The sequence below is a fragment of the Arctopsyche grandis genome, chromosome 3 (genome assembly GCF_051622035.1).
Source record: "Arctopsyche grandis isolate Sample6627 chromosome 3, ASM5162203v2, whole genome shotgun sequence".
In the NCBI taxonomy this organism is placed as follows: Eukaryota; Metazoa; Arthropoda; class Insecta; order Trichoptera; family Hydropsychidae; genus Arctopsyche; species Arctopsyche grandis.
The window spans coordinates 22,113,782-22,133,766 of NC_135357.1; the positions used below are offsets into that span (position 1 = coordinate 22,113,782).

The 19,985-nt window shown below is 34.1% G+C and overlaps 1 protein-coding gene and 1 long non-coding RNA gene across 2 annotated transcripts in view; one reads left to right on the plus strand and one right to left on the minus strand.

The window, feature by feature from the left end:
* LOC143909957 (uncharacterized) overlaps positions 1-19,985 on the minus strand; it is a 420,033-nt gene that overhangs the window by 21,276 nt on the left and 378,772 nt on the right. The window lies entirely within an intron of this gene.
* Swim (Secreted Wg-interacting molecule) overlaps positions 16,488-19,985 on the plus strand; it is a 31,349-nt gene continuing 27,851 nt past the window's right edge. Inside the window, exon 1 of the mRNA XM_077428279.1 lies at positions 16,488-16,624. Coding sequence (XP_077284405.1) covers positions 16,620-16,624 — 5 coding nt within the window. The 5' untranslated portion in view covers positions 16,488-16,619. The remainder of the gene's footprint in view (positions 16,625-19,985) is intronic.

Below are 19,985 nucleotides of genomic sequence, written 5' to 3' on the forward strand. Positions count from 1 at the left end.
ACCAGTTTTAGTGTGACGGGTGATCACGTGTGACCGATCTAGAGCGACCAGTTGTCCTGTGACTGGTTCACATATAACTAGTAGTCCGTTTACCGATAAACCGCCGCTATCTGCTCTTCAGTTGCTAGAATAGAATAGAAAAATGTAACTGAGATTTTTTGTTGGATTTTTTTAAGTCACTACATGTTGATTGATTTACTTCTTACTACATATTTCATGATGCAAATAAACTGAATTTTATGTATTTTGATATTCTGCATTTATACAATGCAGAATATCAATAAAATATTGTTATATTTCTCCAGCGGACAAAATAAGAATGTGATGTAGATTTTTGTGTAAAAAAAGGTTGACCGATTTTAGGGTGAGACCAGTATTCTCGAGACCAATTTTAGGGTGTGACCAGTTTTCTCGTGACCAGTTTTAGTGTGACGGGTGATCACGTCTGACCGCTCTAGAGCGACCGGTTGTCTTGTGACCGGTTCGCATTTGACTAGTAATCACCGAACCCACAAAATGCATTATAGCAATGCATAGCAACGTGCTTTATACAATCCGAAAAATCAAACTTTAAACATTTAATAAAATTAAAGCTGAATGTCATTTTGCGTTCGAAATTTTTTCCAATGCCAAATAGTCTGTCGCCGTATGTAAGTAATTTATAACTTTTGTAATAAGTTTTCAACATACATCGATAGATGTCACTGTAAAATGGTTATTAAATTTTGTATTTATTTTGGTTGGGTGTGTTGTTATTTTTACATACCTCCTTTACGTTTCATTATTAAAACTTGAAGATATTTTTAATCGATACCCATGTGTGTATAAATAGATAGTTACGATATTTTTTGCGAATTGTATTTTTCTTTAATTGAATAGGTTATTAAAAAGTGCATTTGCACATGCTTTAATATTATATGTACACGAATAATATACAGCTTAATTAAATGCCACACCAATATAAATTGAAATGATTTAGTATGATTGTTGTCTGCACATTTTCATTGAATGATGTATCGTCGAAACAAACCAGCGATTTCATTAACGATTTCCTCATAACTTACTGTCATTCAACATTTTGGTCCACGTAATTTTTTTTTACATATCAAAAGGACAAAATGCAATAACATTAAAATGACCTTTTTGTGTCAAATAAATCATCATCTGTTATGGAATTGAGGAGACAACAACGAGTTAAATAACTTGAGTTAGTGCCAAAATCGACGCTATTGACACAATAATTCAGGCTGTTTCCTATTACAGGTAATTTATTTAAAGTTATAAACGTCAGTAGGTGTATAAATGAAATAAGTTCAGTCATACATGTTGATATTTTATTGTTATTCTCTTTCAGCTGACAGACCAACACGTGGAAAAATGCAATAAAGACGACCCATTTTTATTTTCGTAATTTTATTTTCAGGAAAAATTACGTACGAATCATTCTGAAAACTAAGTGGAAAAAAAAGACAGTGACCCGTTTTCAAAAAGTAATGTCAATATCAACCGTTCGGCTTGATTTCGCAAAATGTGTTGACACATAAATACATACATATCATATGTACATATGTTCATATAATATATCTGATTACATCCAGTGGCAACTTTGTCGACGAGTTGCGCGAAGACGTGTTTAAAGTCTCAATAAATTAATTTGACACTTTTACAATTGATACGTTGGAATGTCTTAATTAAAAACGGCATTAAAGCGAGTTTTTTATGTGCTTCTAAATAGGATTACAACAAGAAAACTGTCTTAATTATAGAAGCTTTTTTATTTTCACTAGGTATCTTATTTTATATGTACATATATTTTAATGTCACTCAAACATTTAAAACCAAATTGTGATGCCATTTAACGAGTATTAAGTATTGTATCCTGTATTATTAAACGAGCTAATCTTGTATAGCACGTACATCAATTTTATATTACTTTCCTTGTAATCTTGTAAATAAAATATAAAGAAGCCGATGATGAAGCGATTGCTAACATTCTGACCGTCAAAAAAAAATTGAAATCATTTCTCCGGAACTAAAATATTAATAAGTTGACATTCTAATATTTAAGCATAAATATTGTTATATGTATTGTGTATCTATAAATATATACACAATCTTACCCGTTAATATGTATCAATTTTTTCTCACAAATTACAACAATGATTTTGTCGAATATTTTCACATTCCCTAATTCTGACCCAAACATTATAACGAAATGCATCTATATCACGTGACCGCAGCATTGCATCTTGCTTAATCAATTAGGACTATGTATATGCAGAATGCAAACTGTTAATTTGATTGCATGTGTGCAAGTAGGATGTAATTTGAAAGAGCCCTATCGGGAGGGTTGCCATAATTGCTAAAAAAATCTAATCCTTTTAGCTCAGTCATACATATTTTAAAGTGAATTTTACTTTCAAGTTTTACATAATATATTTGGGAGCTAACATTATTTTTTGTGGGAAAAATCGACGTGTTTATACATACCTGACAGTGTTCTAAAGAATTTCGATGTTCTATTTTTGTTGGTTTAGTATTTTAATTCAAATTCATAATAATACATTAAACAACGTGGATAGTCCCGTTCAAATCTAGGGGGGGGGGGGGGGCTGCTGTCCATTCCAGCCCACCCCCCCAAAAAGGACGCCCCTGATTAAGACCATGAGATTATGACCACATCTCAATATATTCCACAACCGGCTGTCTCACGCAGATCTTAGGGAGAAAACGGGACAAATAGTAATACTTGACTGAATAGTGACAGTGATCGTATATACGGGACGTATGGCAGCCCTATCAAGATAGGACGTTTACTGGTAAAAGCACACCCAAAAGTGCGGTTCGGGATGTTTTCGTGGACTCCAGCTGTGAAAGATCTTATTAATTCGACAAATTTCTCCTATATTTCTTCAAATATGGGAACCACCGTTATCGATCAGTGTTAATGCAAAGATAAAATAACACCGAAAACACTCCGTGGGGTGAGGTTTGCGAAGGGACGCGACTGTAAAGATTTGGCGCACCGGCGGCCAGTGCAAAACTATGTATCTAAAAAAAAGCACGTAATGTGTACCTCTCTGTGTGTGCTTAAGTGCTGTGTACCGTAAGTGCTAAATAAATAAAACATGGAGAAAGTAGATAAGGTAATGAATTTGGCAATAAAAAGTGGGACAAAAACGGGACTGAGTAGTGTAATACGGTGACAGCCCCGTTTAAGGTATGTTCATACCTATCCAGCACGACCCGAATCCTGCAAGTATCCTGCAAGTACGGACAGTATTCTTTAGTACATTCTATATGGACGCGCATGAATGCGTAAATGCGCATGCGCGAATGGAGTATGAATACGTCCATATAATGTAACAAAGAATACTATCCGCACTTGCAGGACACCTGCAGGATACGGGTCGTGCTGTATAGGTATGAACAGACCTTTATACGGTATGGCAGCTCTACCTATCGCTCTTAAGACCACGAAACTCGATCATAGCACATAATGTACTCTAAATCACCATGTCTCTGACCACCTTATAACCGAGCAACGCGCAGTCTTCCCGATATTTATGTTTATTTTATAAATATTTCAAGAGCCACGGTCAGAAGTGATTTATATGTAGTATATAGCCACGTCAAATAAATAGCAATTTGCTACGACTTTCTTCTATTTTTTTCATAATATTTTATGAGATACGGTTGGTATGAAAATAGTAATTTTCTCGTGATGAAGTAATTTTGGTGGGCTAGATATTTTTAAACAATTCCCACGTTGTTTTAATCAATTTGTTTATGCATTATATTATAGTTTCTTAGACTCAAAATTCAATTCGCCCTGATTCAATTGAACGAGTTTAGCAATTGATGGTACGTGTATATCTACTTGCTATGATGATTTATCGGTGATATTTCAGGGTTTTGCATTCAAATTGTTTTCGAGTGCACTTCTGGGAAATGCAACAAATGCCGCAACTTCATATTTGGGACTTGGTCCAACTGGGTTGATCCGCGGCAATGTAATCACATAACAATCTACTCTTAACTGCTTAACGGACCGAAAACGATCCGATAAATGGCACTGCTTCTGTGATACGAGACCGGATCAGTTCTCGGCAATCTCGAACTTCAATCTAAATATCCTTTTGTTGATTTACGGTGCAACACACTTGTTTGTTTTCACTCGTTTTCGCCCTGGCGCGAAAATTCTTTGCGTAGTTTGCGCATAGCTCGCACAAACAAACTGACTTTTTCGTCAGCATGTGCGAATAAATAAATTGTTTGAACGCCGTTTCATCGATCTTTAGCCTTGAACGAGATAATGATCTTTTCCTCACTGTGTGTGCGTTTGATGTGTAACACATTGAAATTGAGAAGAGTTTGTTTTATTTATGACGCATATTATACACAAGTGTTATATCATACGCTTGCATTTTTCACATTGGCGCCAGAACATTTGACGTTGAGCTAGAGTTCAGCGATCGCCAGTCTTTTCGTCGCACTATCAAATTATTTATTATTGCGAGTAATTCTTATCTAGTAAAACTGATCCAAGGATTTTGATGAAATTTGATGAATCTACCGTTTTTATGCCAAATAAAGCGAAAACGAAAACACTTGAAGGGGCGAGGCTAGCGAAGGGACGTGGCGGTACATATTTGGCGTACCAGGTACGTTTAGCGGTTTTTTCGCATGTACTTACCTATCTTGCGTGAACATCCCCGAGTGGCGGGGGGGGGGGGAGGAAATTGTTTTGGAATTCTAAAAACAGCATATCCCCCTATGGGGGGAGGGGGAGATTTGTTGACATATGTAAATATTTATATTTGAATAAATAATAAAATAAATATTTTGTGAAGATAATTTTTTTAAACAAGGTTTTTTTAGCCCTTTTTAAAATTACATACATGATGGTTTTTTAGAGATATAGAATTTTAAATTGAAATAAAACACATCAAAATCGTGGTAATGGCCTTGGTAATGATAATGGCTTTATTGAAAGATAATATTATGCTATTAGTGTTTAAATATGATTTGACAGCCGTGCATATGGGTGCCGTGGTTGGTTCATGCGAAATCTGGAAGTCCGATTTTAAGCCACTTTTTCGAGCAGTTGAGGCCATATATCGGCAATGATGCGGCGAAGGCTTCCAAGTCCATCGTCTCTGGCTTATCGGCGTAGACTAGCGACTTCAAATATCCCCATGGAAGTTAATAATCCGAAGGTGTTAAATCACACGATTTTGGAGGCCAATTCACAACCTAACACGCGGCAAGTTTCGTGAACTGAACCACGATTTATGAAATTAATTTGCACAATTTGCAAGCATTTTTTTGGTGTAAGTCTATTTATGATAAAATGGCAAACCAAATTAAATATATATATATATATATATATATATATATATATATATATATATATATATATATATATATATATCAGCTGTCAATTTTTAAATTGGCTGCTGCTAAAGAATGCTGCTAATTCAAAAAAACAAACTTCTAAAAGAACATCCTTTGGTTAGATTTCAATATGGGATACCTAACTAGTGTCGATTAACTATTTGCTCAGTGGCGTTACTAGAAATAATGTGAAACGTAAAGGAGGTTTATAAAAAGCTGGCCCGTATGTAAACGTTAGCATTAAATCACATAATATTTAAATGTTCTTTTATGTCGCAAAATTCTGCAATTACATTCAAATACATTTTATTTTATCATCGTTTTTATATATCACTAATGGTGCTACCCGGCTTCACTCGGTAAATGGAAATTAAATGAAAATCATGAGAAAAATCTTTGAATCTAAAAAAAATTTAAATTTCTTTGAATCTAAAAAAAAAATGTATTATTTAACGGTTTTATATTTAAGATTGCAGACAATTATTTATATGGTGAGATGTACTAAATCGTGAAAATTCGAAACACAATGTGTTGTGTATCAAATTTGGAGAATAAACTTTAACTAGTGTTTCCTATTATGAATAATTGTCTAGTAATTTTATTTAAAAACCTTTTGGGCCTCTAAATCTAAAAGGCCCTCATGCACCGCATGCCCGTGCGGCATAGTAGTTACGCGCCTTTATTTGCTCTTGGTTTTCATCAATCTTTTTAATATATTCATGCGATGATTTCCTCCAGAATCGAGGCCTCAAATAGCACTGGTCCCGGGAATTTGTCCCTTCTCCCCCTCTCAAACTCAGAAAATTTCGGAACGACCTGGATGCCAAACTGTCACCTGATAAAGTGCATATGCATCCATTTGGCGGGACGGGCCTGCAAGTAATATGATCAAACCGACAATATCCCACGGATCATTTGCATCGAACGTTGAATGCTTTTGGCAAGATTTGGTTTGCTATTTCTGAGGACTGGTTAATTTTTTTGACGGCATACCTCGCCGCCACCAATAAATCCATCCGTGAGAGCTTCGCGGCCATAATGCGCTCCCTCGCCAACGTCATTTCAATTCCATTCTCGAAACATCCCAACCAAAATAGTGACCCAGTTCGAAATGACCTGCAGGTACGACTTATTCAATCCTTAACTCTCGAGCAGAAAATCTCGATTCGCAACGTTAGCTCTCGCGTCACGCATTTCTGAATTTTACATCGACGTTCCGAATGCACCACATGTAGATTTATTACACACTTGACCTCCAAACGATCGTTTAATTTGTACGTTTAGAATGTTCAACTAACTGTCAAGATCGAATTATTTGAGTCAAACAATGGAAATCTGGAAATGGGCCATCCGGTTGTTTGCACGAGCATTATAATAGTAATTTTTTATTACAATTTGTGTAAAATTGAACACTTACCTATAATTTAAACACAATAGTAATACATTGAAATCGACAATGGGGTGACGATTTAACCAAATTACAAACATACATAAAAATTGATCTTCATTTTTGAATTTGTCGAAATCACATACATATAATTTACATATGTATGTACAAATTATTCTAATGCAATATCCGTTTTATATATGCAATACTAGCTGAACCCGGCATGCGTTGCAATGCCACAATAACGTATGTAATTCCCGTTCCCGTTCCCATTTGTCGGAAAAACACAGGCTGCGAACACGTTGCAATGACACTCATTCCCGTTTTTCCCGTTTCCGTTCCCGTTTTTGAGTGATTTTTTTTCACAGTAATCTTTCCGGACATGCATACAACAAATCCTGAAAGTTCTATTGTAACCGGTTCAGTGGTATAGGAGCCTATTCGAGACACACAGACAGACATTCATTTTTATATATATATAGACTAGTTGTTTTACCCGGCTTCGCTCAGTATTTTTAATATAAACAGCTTAAACATGGTGAATCTAATAGTAAATATTCATTTGTTTGTTCTTTGACTTACATACAAAGTCTCTTTCGAAATTATATATTAGATATATAAAATCAGACGCGATGTCTGTTTGAGGGTATGTACGTATATGTTGGATGCATCGACAAGTATGGAGATTTAAAAAAAAACAAATTTTAGAATACCAGGAGTATACGTTATGCATAGGGATGTGGCTTGACGACCGATCGTGTCGAGGAGACGCGTGGGACCTGAGCATTTGACATGTGCCACTGACTTAGAACGGGTGACGTCAGCGACAGATGCGCTGCGCAGGAGCGTACACACACACACACACACACAAACACATTCATTCATCATTTCGAACGAGTGAGCGGGTTGGATCGGCGAGCGTGTAATGCACGCACTCAACTTTTTACTATTAATACGTAAAAATTACTTTACATTATATTTATATATAGCACATAACTTTATTTTAATTCGTGTGTCAATTTCTTTCCGAAACCACCCGTTGAAATCAACGGGCACCACATAATATGATATATACATACATAATATGAGCATCCAAGTGCATTCCTCTAATTGCGATAAACGGTTAACACTGAAAAAAATTGGACTTTGGGGTTTTTTTTCAAGACTTTGTCAGTTCTTATCAAAAGTTGTAGATCTTTTCAAAGAAGATCTTGTTATAAATCGTACGGATTTATCATCGACACAAGTTTTTATAACAAAACAAAATCCGGTCCCGAATGGTTTGTGGTTGAAAAGAAATGATTAAGCGTTGATTAATGAAGTCGGATCGAAAGAATTTTGAAATCGTCAGCTAACCCATAAAATGGCGACTGAATAAATATTTCGGCGCACATTTGCGAATGACATTTTTACGATGATGTCTCAATAGGAACGTGTCAAGTAGACTTGATGACTAATTTATTGCAGTGACCCTTCACACACATCATCAATAACGTATACATACATTTTTAATATACATACATATCTCCATATCTTCGATCGTAACAATGTTTCACTCTGTACGAAATATATTTACTTAGTACGTCTAAACTATGAATGATATAACTTAGCAATCTATATATTTGCGATGTAAACAATTTATAACACGAAAGAAAAATGTTGCCACTTTACACTGTGCATGCGTAAGTTATCAAATAAAAAAATCAACACTTTCCGCAACACTAGTCTTGGTACAATATTTAACTGAGATAAAAGCGATATAATATTTAGCGCGTTTGCCGGATGAAGTTGTACAATGTTGAACATCAATAATGGAAAAGCAAATGTTGCCATTGTTTGTATGTGAGTGCTTTAGAATACGCCGGTGTGCAAATTTAGTCTTCACTTGGCTAAACTGTTTGGTTTGGTTAGAAAATCAATTCTAGTTAAATCTGGCAAAGGCGTCCGTAGCTGATGCTGCTTCGGCGAACCGCAAATAAGGTTTATGGATAATTTTACCATTTCAAGGATAAGACCATGACGTAACTGGAGTGGAGTCCAACTTGACACCCTCGGCAATTGGAGTCAATCGCTTTAGCAACAAAGCTATGATATCAGTTGATGACAATCTTTGACCCAAGAGATATTGAAAAGGTGATGCTTTTATAGTGCGACATGATTAGAAAATTAAGGATGAATTTTCGAAATTTCGGGGAGATTTATTTAAATGTCTATTCACTATACCGTTAGAAAAATGATATATACATATGTATATTGAAAAGATTTTTATTTTAAAGAAATAGTGTAGTTAGAAGCAGGGCCGCCGAGAGTAATCCCGGGCCCTGGTAAAAATTGTTACGGGTTCTATGACAAAAAAAAAACTTATATCTAGATATATCAGAATTATTAGAAAAATACCTATGTACATACAATATGTTGGTTTTTATTTTTTATAATTGAATAAGAAAGTATGATATAACAGGTATGATTTCTGATATGGGGCCCCTCGATTAGTCCGGGCCCTGGAACTTTACCTCAGCCCCCCCCCCTTCTCGCCAGGCCTGGATAGAAGTGCATCATCACTCATAAATTAAAGGTGAACATTAAAAAAAATTCTAATAATACAGAACTGTAAAATGCCTTATGAAGTATTACTATAAATCCAAGTTTTCTAGATTTCAGTTTTTAATTTTTTTTACAATATCCTTGATATTTGATTGTTTTTCTTAGCAGTACATATGTATGCACATACGGTAAATGGATAATTCGCACATTGCGATCGGGCACACGACAATCGTTGCCACAAAAACCGCGAATACGGAATATCTGGCACTAATTGGGACGGAATATCTTGTTAGTGAGATAGTTCCCGTGAGTCTCGATGGATGGAATTTTCGAGTGCCAGATATTCCGTGATCGAGATATTAGTGACGTGTGCGAGATCGCCTTGTGCGAAATAATCACCGAACCGTAAATACATATATCCCATATCTACCATTATGAATGCTTTTCTTCTTCGTTTTTATTTTATTTTCACTTTATATATGTACGTAGTAACAATAGATGGAGTTTTTTATAATGCAAAAAATTGACTTCGAGATTTTGACTGATTCAAACTCAGAATCGATCACTGATCACGTTTTTGTAGTCTAGAAAAAATGTGTGTGTGTGTGTAGTATTTCCCCTTATAGGTCTTCTCGTTTTTTTACTAACCTCTTCTTAGTTCAGAATCGAATTTGTCGTGTGACGAAGTTTGGGTTCTTATCCGATCTTTTTCAAACTTTGCTATTGTGCTCGGTTTGGTCATCAATATAAGTGGAAATGACGTCCGCCATTATCATGGTGAAAAATAATGGTAATAGACACGTTTGAAAATACTGCATCTTCATTCACGGTGTCGTCTATCGTCCACACTGTCATATTTGTCCACACTGTTCTGATCGTTTTTTACCTTTTCGCCGCCCTCTCGCTATGGCAGGTTGAGCACTTTGCCATACTCATGATCAAAGTTTACGGAGAGAATTGCTGATTTCTTAATTAGGTTTTTTATCTATTGTCTTTATTTTATAAACAAAATATGGAAGAGGTTAGTTTTTAAAAAACCTTTTTTAAGTTTTTGGATTCAATCATTTCTTAAGCCACTCAACGGATCAGACAACGAATGAACATTTTTATCTCAAGCTGAAGTAGTAGTTTTACTCTAGGGAATCGAGGAATGTGTAGAAAGTACTGTCTTATGTTAATACATCTTCCGCTTTTACGGTCGGGCTCAAATCTGGCGCCAAGTTATAGCTTTCAATACAAAGTCTAGAGAAACTGCATGTTTGACAGACGGATTACTGAAAAACACTCATTAACTTTAATGTTTATGGCGAATTTTGTAGACAACTTAGTCACGCACTCACTTAACTTAAGTTCCTATAAAATATGACAAGAAAATAAATAAAAGTGTATTTGCCTACGCAGCGCCCCCAAAACTGGTGTGCCCGGGTACGATACCTTCATCGTCATCGTCATTTTGTTACGCTACTGTATGTATTACATACATATGTATGTAAGTTGCATAATTTGTTGAATTATATACTCTTGTATACTTTTTTCTCTTTCCATCAAATCTAGTACAATATGTAGCACGCCGGTTAGGGCTTACAACTGTCAACTTAGTTCGAAATGTGCTATTACTAATGATAGGAGCTTTCAAAATCCAGCACTAAAATGTTTTTGTCAAAGAAATAGGCGAGTCGTGTAGTTCAAGCTTGATCATCAATAACGGGTCCAACCTTAAAATATTTCGGATTTTTTTATTAATGATTCCCTTGACATGAAATCTACAAAAAAATCTTGCTTTTCATCTGTTTATTGAAAAGAAGAAAATCTAAATCAGCGGGTTGACGATCTGTGCTGTCAAAATTAGGTTTATTTTCATACAACTGTGCCCGATGATAAATCATCGAAACTGAGAAAAAGCAATTGTTAAACGTCAGCTAGATTTTTGGGCGGCCGAGTTTCGCGTGTTTGGATAGACTTGTCAACGGTTAGTCGAATCAAAAGAGTTGGAAAAAATCCGCAATGTAATCAAACGTTATTCAAGGTTAATACCAGATATTATACTAAACACTGAGAGCGAAGGTGGAACTCATTCTTCACACTGTTGTTCTCGGACAAACCCAACATCTTTTGATTTCAGCTTCTTTTGAATTTTAAAGCAGTCGGATTTCATTCTTGAACGTAAACTCTGTAAGTAGAATTTGAGAATTCGTTCATTCTGTTTGAGAAGAATAGCATTTAATTGTTAGTTGAAAAATAATGAACGTTCAGTTGGTTGTTTCTGATGAATTTCAGTTCCAGTCTTGGAACTATTTATAAATGCATTACTTGTCAAATGTGGCAAATATCAATTCATGGTTATATCATAGATATTTCCAGTACGAAATAATATAAACATTTATAAAGCAAAATTTTAGCAGATGTATGAAGATTGAATCATTAGGTCGAAGAATTAATACAACGATAATTCAGCATTCCACACATATCACTCACCAACAAAGACCGATTTTCCCCAATAGATATTCATACATATATAGTATGGAAGAAAAATCGCTTCCCATCATTGCATTGCTTTATTATCGATCACAACGCTTCTTACGAACAGTTCATTCAATCAATTAACACTTTGACTCTTGACTTTAATTTTTTGGACCGATGATTTGTCACGTACTATTGCCCTAAAATAATATACATAAATATGTATGTATGCCATAGTTTTAGTGAGTAATACGTCATCATCTTGAGAATGATCTTTCAATTAGTATTTTTTTATAAAACGAATAATTATAGATAAATATATTTTTTTAGATAAATACCACTTATATATTTTTAAATCTTCTGTTAATCGGAAAAACCGTTTTTTTTATTGATAAAATAGATGTCATTTCATTTGACCCGTTATCTTTATTTCAAAAGTCATCACGTATGTACTTATTAAGTCTTGAATATGTATTAAAATACATAAATGAAAAAGTCTCAATAGTCTTAATAGGACAACTCAACAGCGCCCACATTTTAATGAAAAAACATTTAGCACATGTCAATCTTCAATCAAATACCAGTCGTAAATGTATTTACATATGTAGATAGCGATCGATCGTGACAAATCACGTAACACCATAAAGATAAAATCGATTGATGTGAAATTAATAAAAAAAAATATTAGGTTATAAAATTTATAATTTCTATTACATGTAAAAAAAATTGAGTCTGATTCAGCTAGCGGTTTGGGAGATAATTGAATTCAATATTTAAAAAAAGAGGACACCTATAAGGGGAGGTACCATTTCCGGTCAAATTAAAAATTTAGGTCGTGTCGATAAGAATTTCAGTAACTAATACTAAGTTTCAGTTCGATAGGACTAACGGTGTTCAAAAAATCTCCAAAATACACACACACACAGTAACACATGTGTAACACATTTCTAGATCATGAAAACGTGATCAGTGATCGATTCCAAGTTTGAATCAGTTAAAATCTCGAGTTCGAATTTTCGCATGATCACAAAACTTCATCTATTGTTACTCCGTACATAGATAGAAGTAAAAACCATGAATAATTGAATTCGGTAGTCTCAATCTCATTAACATTCAACAACTTTTTCCTTCAAATATGAATATATCATATGTACTCACGTGCGTTATGGTGCCTTCCAAATAAATACATAGGTTTATTGGGAACCGGTTAGTCGTGTCGGTGAATTATTGTACGATTATTTACCTAGAAAGAGTACCTACAGCAGCCACGTTATGATTAACGTGTGAAAAGTGTCGAAAAGAACTAATAACAAATAATTGAAGAAGACGTGCGCCATCTACTACTAATTTTTTTTTGTGCAACTTAAAACCGCGTGTCTTACTTCTGTTTCGTTCGCGTATGTTAAGAAAGAGCAATACAAGACAGGGGAATAAATTATCAAACTTTTTGGATACATGGCATTGCACAAGCGCTTCTTTGTATCGTAGGTATAACTGAAACTAATCTCGTCTCGCATTTTACATGCGTAGTTTCTTAATTTAGTGTCTTTGTGACCTGCAGCTAAGGGGTCAATTGTAAGCGCACATAAAGTACCCTTTTATTTCGCATGTAATTATTGTGGGAGCAACGAATTGGCGCTCAATGATCAGAAGCAGAATATGTCGTCATCAAATCAATTGGAAGAAATGGAATGCGCGAGCTTTTATGCCGCTTTGTTAGGATGAGTTTTGATTAACCAAGTACTGTGTCGGAAAGTATGCTAGACAAAATCGATAATAAAATCATTTTCATGACACTTTTCGGCAATAGTTCACGAGCGAAATATTAAAAACTTCCTGTTGAAATGCATATGGATGACTAGCAACTTTAATAGTTGACCTTCTGTTGCTGAAATTAACGTATGAATGCAAGTTCAAATATATCACGCATAGTTTAGAATTTAAATATTGTTTAGGATGTCTGTGTTGTCATTTCAGGATTGAAAATTAGAATAGGAATCATTTGTAATGTGGACAATATTTTAAGTGTGAGTCAATCAATCGATTCTGTTGCTACTTCACTTGAAGTCTTGAATGTTTTTCAAATAAAAAAAACTGATATTTGAACTTTTGATTCTCGCAAACAACACTCGAGTCATTTCTTTCCGAGCAAAAACATTCAATGGTAAAGAGGCGATTCATTAATTTGATCTAAAAGAGATATGTAGTGTGTAATTTGATCTGAAGCTCAAACGCCCAGATATATGTACATATGTATAACTACATTGGAAACTTCACACATTCCAGAATGCCTGAATCCGTGAAGCATATGACACGTAAAATAAAAATGATGAATAATAAATATTGAATAACCGACAAAACTCGGCAAAGGCCCACTGTTGTGCAACCAAACGGGTCTAAAATCAAATTTTCTGTGAATACAAAAAGAGGATCCATTGTTAAGTCAAATCAAACATTTCTTCTTAGTAACCATACATATTCAATTTGAAGTCAAACCGCTTCATTATAACGAACAGGTTACTGTTTTCCATGTAATGAATCGTCCTATAGAAGGGATCTTATGCAACTTCTGGAAGGGAACGTTTGGCATGGAACCATTTAAGCAACCAAATCAGATAAATTTGGCACACGATAACAGGAGATGATTGAAATGAAATGATACTAATGAAGTCCGTTTATAATATCCAGCACGTCAACAGCTCAGCACAACACTGCACGGAAAAGACTAGTTCTATTCATACTATACAACCCGCTGTCGATATTGTCGAAGTCGATATTGTCTGTTCCAAATATGACAATATGACGTCCCAAAAATATTTAGATACACATGTTAACATTTTCTTTGGTACGGGTGCACTCGCCACTATGACGTCACGCCATGCTTGAATATTTCTACAATGGCCAAAGAAAACCGGATTCTGCTTGATACGTTTTGGTGACATGTATGTATGTACTGTTGTATAATATTTAATTTTATTTCAATCAATCATGCACACGTCTTAATAGATGTCTCCAAAGCGACACGTGTAGTATACAGATTAAGAATTATTAATTATATATACAGGTACACACCCATATATTTATATTAAAAATGACATCTATGGTCAAACATTGTATATTATTAAACTATTATACAAGGCAAAAGCAAACATCGATTTAACATTGAACATCAATCCACAGAGATATATGGACAAATTTGCAGCACTTACACAAAACAGCAAAATTCGAGATGCTGAAAAACCTGAAATTTGAAAATCAGATAAATTGGCAAACTCTGGTAGGAATCGATCTACCTGGAGTCACATATTCAAGGTCTGGCTAGTGGGATTGAACCCGTGACTTGATTGAAAGCTTTATATGCTAAACCAGTAGTCTATGCTGCTGGAAAATATGAACGGATCGTATCGATTGCCGTAGTTTCAAATACGGAATATTTGGCACTCGAGTTCTCGTTAGAATTGTAGCATATGCTAAAAGGAGCCGTCGTTATAATTGTTTTCAAGGATTATCTCCAGGCTTAAGTGCTGTCGGCTAACAATAGAGACCCCCGAATGGACTTAGTGGTCGGTAACGGCACCCAGCCACTTCTCAGAACTGACAGCGCGAAATCGTGGGACTGCATTCCGAGAGCGTGGGACTGCATATCTAGTACGTGACTATAACAATAGGTAAACAAACAGCGTCGAGGAACATGCAGTGAGCGACCAGCCTTTTATAAGCAGGTACTCGGACGGAGCACTGGCAGTGCGTGGATCTCCTTAATCACCTAATAAATGCTGAGAAGCCTTTTATTTGGATCCTCCACCCATCCCTACGCAACAGTATTTATTTATTTTATGGTCAAGAAAAAATTGACCATTTTACATAATGGAAATGGAGATAGAAAAAAATATAAAATAAATTACAATGAAAAATATAAAAGAAAAATCAATAACTAGAATAATGCATACATGCATGCATACACCTACACATACGCTCAATTACATACACATTTGTGCACACACACGCATGCAATTATAAACAAACGCATATATACATGCACGTATAGGCATATGCATACATAAATATATACACGTACACATACATTCATATATTACAAAATAAATTACATTATATTAAAAAAAATTTTTTATATAGAATAGATTTCATGTTGCATTTACTAACAATGAATAAATCGATCATGGACAATTCGTATGATAGTTATCGTTAGTATGATGGACTTTTCGGCTGCCTGATGTTTCGTTATAGAGATTTTAGTGACTTTTGGGCGAGCGCTTTGTGACCAATAATCACCGAACCATATAGAATGTACTCAAGATTTTTTTTTCGTACTGCTGTTTATGTGCAGTTGCCGGCTTGAACTGTGCTGGTATAAACGAACCTGTAAATGTACTAGTGATTGATTTATATTACAAAACACCATTAAAATGAGGCAAATTTATGCGCTGATCGAAATATTGGACAAAATATCACTGTGAAGAATCGATAAATCTAAAAAAACAGCAGTAGACCACATACGGCTAGAAAACCAACGCTCGAACGGAGTTCTTCCTACCACATACAAGAAGATTCATGGCCAACGTGTTTGGATGCGTCCAATTAAATATTTAATATTTGACAGTTTGCAGTCGCCTTCGTACAGTTTGAGTGCCACTGGCGCCACCCTCCCCTCCCCCCAGTCGATGGATTGTTGGAGACCCACACCTAGTGCCGAAATCAAATCAGTCCGTTCAGTTTTTTGTTGGCAGTCGTGCGCGAACGAGCGGACTTCCGCGCGCGGGAAACCGCATTCAAATTCGACAAGACCACTACCAGATCCTGACCATCGACAATGAAGTACGTCTTAAGATAACATTACTAAAAGCCCTCCATTTCTGAGATCATCTCTACATTTTATCGTCGCGGCGTAACTAAAAACTTTGGAAAACAAATTTTGTATTATTTGAATTATTCATTTAATCAATTAATATTTAATAAATTTCAAGCATATATTTAATCATTAAAAATGTCTTGGAAATAAATGCGAAAATTTTTACATTATTTTATTGAAAAAAAAAAATCGAATATCAATCAATACTATACATATTTGTAGATGCCATGCTGACTTACACCTATTGTGGTACCTACGCACTATAAATAAAAGAAGATTTAATACCGGTGTCAAAATATTGATAATTTAATTCGCAAACTTGATATATACGGTGTGACTAATTTTTTTTCCGTTTATTATTGGTTACTGTTTTTTTTCTTTTGCTGATCTTTGATGGAAAACGATGACAAAGTTCACGATCGCTCTAAGTCGATTTGCATAAGTATGCTGATCTCACCGAAATTTATTTACCTGTTCGCTTCCTAAAACAGTTCCGAATATGTTGTAGACTTTAATTTAATGCGTAAGGTCAACATTGCTCATAGATAGAAATCAAAATTTGAAATATTTAGATTGGACCTTTAAATCTACATATGTATATTGTGATCGAGCTAATTGGTAGTACTAAAAATTCAAACCTGTCATCTGGTATGAATGAATGAACGGATAGAAACTGTCGTATTAGAAGAATGTCTTTTTGTTTTTATTCGTTTCTAGTTGCTCGTGCTATATTTTGTAGTAAGAATTCTGATACAATTCATAGAACCTGTTTAGGTTAAAGTACATATCTACTTTTGATTAAAAAGAGTGTGATATTTTATGCCATGTAATTTTAAGATTAACTCATTGCAAATTTTATTCAAGTTACAGCTTTTTATTTATCAATGAAACAATTTATGAAACTCTCTTTGCCTTTTTCTATATCTTATCTATAATATAATACATGGCATTCATATTGACATTAAGTGGAGTTTATGAATATGCTATTTGCATAAAAGAATTAATGATTGCATTCATATGTACATATATGTATGTATGTATATTTAACTATCAAAAAATGTTTGAGGCTTAATAATAATATCGGTAGGTCATTATTCATGGTTTTTTTATTGACGTTAATATATTAATTAAAATTTTATTATTACCGGGATGACATTTATTAGTTTTGTTAATGCGAGAATTTAAAACTACTTGTAAAATTAAATTACTATTCCAATTGATCATACACAGTAGAAAATCTGGTATGTTGTATGTATGTATGTATGTATGTAAATATACGTACAATAAGTATCTGCAATGCTTCTTAACGATAAGTTTATAAAAAAAATATATTAAATGTAATTTTTATGCGCTGTTCAATTATTAATTTGATTGAATTGTTAGCGCTAAAAATAGATATCAAAAGATTTGGCAGAATGTCTACAAGAACAAACAGCGTCCGACAATGGTATGCATATATATGTATGTAAATACGTGTTTTAAATTGTATTTTTATTATAATTTTTTCAATTATATTTAGATACATATAAATACGTATACGTAATTGAAATATGTTGAAGATAACGTCACCTTTTAAAATTTTCAATAGCTATAAATTATTTAAAATATATTTGCAAATGATGGAACGGATTGTAAAAAAGTCTAATTATACATTTTATTTTACGAAAGAATTTAGGCTGAAATTAATCCATCGGAATGTAAATGTTTGAACCTAAAAAAAATGGCAAGCTTGTTGCGATAATTGTTTTATCTTGCGCAAATATACATAGAAGAACATATGTATGTACATATGTGTGTATGATAAATAGCGGAAATTATAAAAGAAAGACTTTATCATGATATTTTTGAAAAAAAAATTCTTTGAATTTGTAACGATTTTTTTAGGTAGAATAAATGTGTAAATCTATATATAAATATATAAAATAAGTTATTAATGTTTGTAATGAGGTTAGTAATCAATGTTTGTCTGTCACGTATGCGTTCCTATACCATTCAACTGATTGCGATGTTAGAACTTACTGGAGTTATTGTGAGATGATTGAACTTACTGGAGTTATTGTGTGAATGCCCGCGATGATTTCTGTAAAATAAAATCACCCAAAAACACGAATGAAAACGGTAAAAACGGGAATGAGTGGCATTGCAACGCAAAAATTTCAAATGTGTTTGCGTTAGGGTAAAATAAACAAACAATTGAATAATTTCAAATGTGTTCGCTGCCTGCGTTTTTCCGAAAAATTATCATTAGGGTAATTTAATTTGATTAATAAGTATTAATTTGAAACTGAAACATTCACTTATCGAAACACATCAAGAAACGGGAACGGGAACGGGATTTGCTTGCGTTATTGTGGCATTTCAACGCATGCCGGGTTCAGCTATTGTTAATAAAAATTCAACCAATTTGCTATTGACTACTATTGTCTACTTTAATATAAGAATTACAACAATTGTATTGTACTGTACAAAGAGCCTGTCTGAGGAGCGTATCTCGCTTCTATGTAAATTTCAAACAGGAATTGCAAATTCGTTTTATGTTCGCTTCTGCAGATTTCTCTGCAGAGATGTTCTATTGTGGAATTTAAGGAAGTTAAACGCATCTATGTAAATGCTTACCATTTTTCAAAGAAGTTTTACACGATCAATTAACGAACAAGAAACGCGCATTCACAGTAGATAAATGCAGTATTGAAGACTGGCAACCCAACAAACCCACACACATTCTATCAAAGATAAGACGCGGAAGCTTAGCTTGCTTCAGTCATGATCGACATCATCATCATTATCATCGGTGTATGAAGAAAGGCTTAGAAACTATCTATCTACAATCAGTGGTTATTTATGTCGATTCCTCGTTGTATTTTTAATATTTCTAACGCTCAATGTAACTTTTAAATTGCAAATTGGCGCTAATTTATACATTTTCGGTGTTTTGGAAAATTCTGTCTATTTTGTTTGTTCAAAAATTTTCACTTGCATGTAAAATAGATTCGTCTGTACTTCGTAGTGTATCAACGGATTCCTTCACATTTGGCAATGCTAATTTTTTATGCATTTGGAATCGGTATCAAATTTTAATCACGTTCGTAATTGAAATTTTGACTAATGTGACTTAAAAATATAAATTGACATAATTTTTTATCGGTAAATTGATATATGCAAATATGTGGTTACTAAAATGATTGGATATATAGAATTACTTTTCTTTTTATACGAATGCCTGAAATGTTGTTGAACTGTGTGCATGAAAAAATAACATATTTGCATTTTTTTTTTGATAAAATGATATTAACATACTTATCACTATATCAATATGTGAAAATGTTT